This window comes from Lactuca virosa, chromosome 6 (assembly GCF_052849685.1).
Source record: "Lactuca virosa cultivar CGN04683 chromosome 6, Lactuca_virosa_CGN04683_v6, whole genome shotgun sequence".
NCBI classification, from domain to species: domain Eukaryota; kingdom Viridiplantae; phylum Streptophyta; class Magnoliopsida; order Asterales; family Asteraceae; genus Lactuca; species Lactuca virosa.
In genome coordinates this window covers 60751781-60754828 of record NC_136431.1, presented here as the reverse complement: position 1 = coordinate 60754828, position 3048 = coordinate 60751781, and the positions used below count along the sequence as shown (strand labels likewise).

Genomic DNA, 3048 nt, shown 5'->3' with positions numbered 1-3048 from the left:
TTGTCCCTGTTTTGTTTAATTGTTTTTTAAGATAGCAATGTACTTTGAAACTTAGTTCCACTCTGTATTTATGATAACACATGGGTATAACAGTCAATTATATGTTATATGTCCATATTTGATGTTGTTTTAAATAGAATTGTCTTAGGGGCAAAATGGGAAATAGTTATCATATTAATTTTATATGTTAATTTAGATTGTTTTGACTACTTATAACTGAGTCAGGTTTGTCCCTGTTTTACTGAATTGTTTTCTAAAATAGCAGAGTTATGCTGGTCATAGAAGATTTCTACCGTATGATCACCCGTTCAGAAGACAAAAGAAGGCATTCAATGGACAAAAAGAGTTCTCACCCTCTCCAAAACCTATGAATGGGGAGGAACTATATTAGAGGGTGAAATTTATAATTAATAAATGGGGAAAGGTTAATAAGGGCAAGGAGGCAGAAATCCAACAATCTCATGGGAAGATTAATTAAAAAAAGAGAAAATCACACCAAGTGGGTACTTCTGATGTGGGCCAGCAAAATAACACATACTGGAAGAAATTCAATATATGGTATAGACAACTAAGGTATTGGCCCGACAATTTGGTTCCACATTGTATAGATTTTATGCATGTGGAAAAGAACGTGGGCGAGAGTTTAACAGGAACTGTGTTGAACGTTCCCGGGAAGACGAAAGATGGTTATAAAGCTCGATTGGATTTGGTTCATTATGGTTTAAAACCAGAGTTGCATCCTCAGATAGAAGGGAACAACACAACACTTCCCGCAGCAGGTTGTACATTGACAAAAGAGGAAAAAGACAAATTATGTGAGACTTTATACAACTTAAGGGTTCCTCAAGGGTATTGTTCTAATTTTTCCAGTTTGGTGAGTCTAAAGGATAGGAAGTTGATCGGACTAAAATCACATGACTATCACATGCTCATGCAACAATTTTTGCCCATAGCAATTCGATCTATTATGCATCCACCCACCAGAGTTGCTATTACAAGGTTTTGTTTCTTTTTCAAATCAATATGTAGCAAAGAAATCATAGTGGATGAGCTCGATAAGTTGCAAGAGGAGCTATGTGTAACCTTATGTCTTCTTGAGAAACACTTTCCACCATCATTTTTTGATGTGATGATTCATTTAACCGTTCATCTAACTAGGGAAGTAAAATTATGCGGTCCAATATTCTTTAGATGGATGTACCCGTTTGAAAGGTTTATGAAGGTTATTAAGGGGCACGTGCGAAACAAAAATAGACCAAAAGGATGCATTGCAGAAGAGAATGTTGCAGAAGAGACAATTGAGTTTTTTAGTCAATTCCTTAAAAAGATGGATACTGTTGGTATTCCACTTGACAATCATAACAAATGTGGAATTCATAAAGGTGTAGATAGTAGCTCTATTACGGACGGTACTCCTCTATCAGTTGCTAAATCGGTAGAAGTTTCTGCAGAACTATTCAGCAAAACACATTTCTTTGTATTGCAAAATACATCTGAAGTACTCCCGTATATCAAGTAAGGTTTTTTACATGTATGTTTTTTTTGTTATAATATTAACATTAACGTATTGACAGACGACATATGGAATTTTTGGAACATCTACACCCTACTAAACGAAAGGCACATCTAGAACAAGAGCATAGTAAAACATTTGGTCATTGGTTATGAAAGGAGGTATATTCTTTTCAAATATGTTGTGTTCTTTGTTATTTTTGTCTTGATTTCTTAAATTCATAATCTAATTACAATTCAGGTAGAGAGAGAGAGTTAGGGGCCTGTAGAGAAAGTATAACAGAGACAATGAGATGGATTTCACATGGACCCAATAAGAACATTATTAAATACGATGTATATGCTATTAATGGATATACTTTTCGTACAAAAGCTCGTGAAGGTAAAGTTTACCAAAACAGTGGGGTTAGTGTTGTTGCAACTGACACACACATCAGTAAAGAAGTTGTAACATATGCCAAAAACACTTATTATGGTGTTTTACAAGAGATATGGGTACTAGATTATCATTTTAAAAGAATTCTGATTTTCATGTGTGACTGGGTTGACAATAGAAATGGGGTAAAAAGGGATAAATTGGGGTACACACTAGTTGAACTAAAAAGATTAGGCCATAAAGGTGATCCCTTCATATTGGCCTCACAAGCACAACAAGTATTTTACGTGACAGACCCACTCGATCAAAAAATGTCTATTGTGTTCAAGACACCTCCCAAAAATTACAGAGATACATATGAAGATGTAGATGAAGAATTTAGTACTATTGTTCCTCATAATGATAACATATTGCCACGTGTAGACACACTTGACTTGCAGAAGGAAAATGATTATTTTCGTACTGATTGTCACGGTATTCTTATACGTACGGTACGTGTTTCTTAATGTCATGAATTACATTTGTAGCGATAATATTTTTCCTTCTTTTAACACTTAATGATATTTATTTTTTGTTTGTAGAAGGGAAAGGCCAAAACTTGAGCATATCGTTATGTGGAGAATAAGAAAATGACAAAAAATGACGATGTACTTTACTTAATATCTTTTTACCATATTATACCATCAAACTATTTTGGTGCAATATTGTTATAACTCAAAGATATTTTTTTTCGGTTTTTTACTGTTATATTGTTACACATGTTATAACATAAACTGCATGTAATAGCAATGTACTTTCGTTATGCAATGTTAAACAAGTTATGTTGTATTCATTTCATTTATTTATCATAATATTATGTTAAAATAAGTTGTATTCTTTTCATTTTTAATGGTGAATTATCTGGTGCAATTAAAAGAATAGATGACAAAAAGGGCAATTTGGTCCTTTCTTATAACTCTTATTCAATACGACATTATTTTTCTTTAATGACTATATTTACATATAGACACATATAATAGTTGTAAACGTAACTAAATGCTACCTACACACACTATTTGTTTCTTTTTAAAGCAAATTCATAATATTTTGACACACAAAATAAAAGGTACATGACCATAAGTAACATATTCAATGAACGACCCCTAATTATAACGATAAGA

The 3048-nt window shown here is 32.9% G+C and overlaps 1 protein-coding gene across 1 annotated transcript; it reads left to right on the top strand.

Moving 5' to 3' along the window:
• The first annotated feature begins 613 nt into the window (after positions 1 to 613).
• On the top strand, positions 614 to 2513 carry LOC145121575 (uncharacterized). Its single transcript, XM_079057298.1, has 4 exons — positions 614 to 1515; positions 1575 to 1642; positions 1754 to 2362; positions 2470 to 2513. The coding sequence occupies exons 1-4, from the start codon at positions 614 to 616 to the stop codon at positions 2511 to 2513; spliced, it is 1623 nt and encodes a 540-aa protein (XP_078913424.1).
• The last annotated feature ends 535 nt before the right edge of the window (positions 2514 to 3048 follow it).

What these genes read in the sequence shown, in the direction of transcription:
- LOC145121575 (XM_079057298.1), top strand. Translation starts at nt 614, where the DNA reads ATGCATGTGGAAAAGAACGTGGGCGAGAGTTTAACAGGAACTGTGTTG. An exon ending in GAAGTACTCCCGTATATCAA is followed by an intron (nt 1,516 to 1,574) that starts GTAAGGTTTTTT and finishes ACGTATTGACAG; the next exon opens with ACGACATATGGAATTTTTGG. An exon ending in ACATCTAGAACAAGAGCATA is followed by an intron (nt 1,643 to 1,753) that starts GTAAAACATTTG and finishes ATTACAATTCAG; the next exon opens with GTAGAGAGAGAGAGTTAGGG.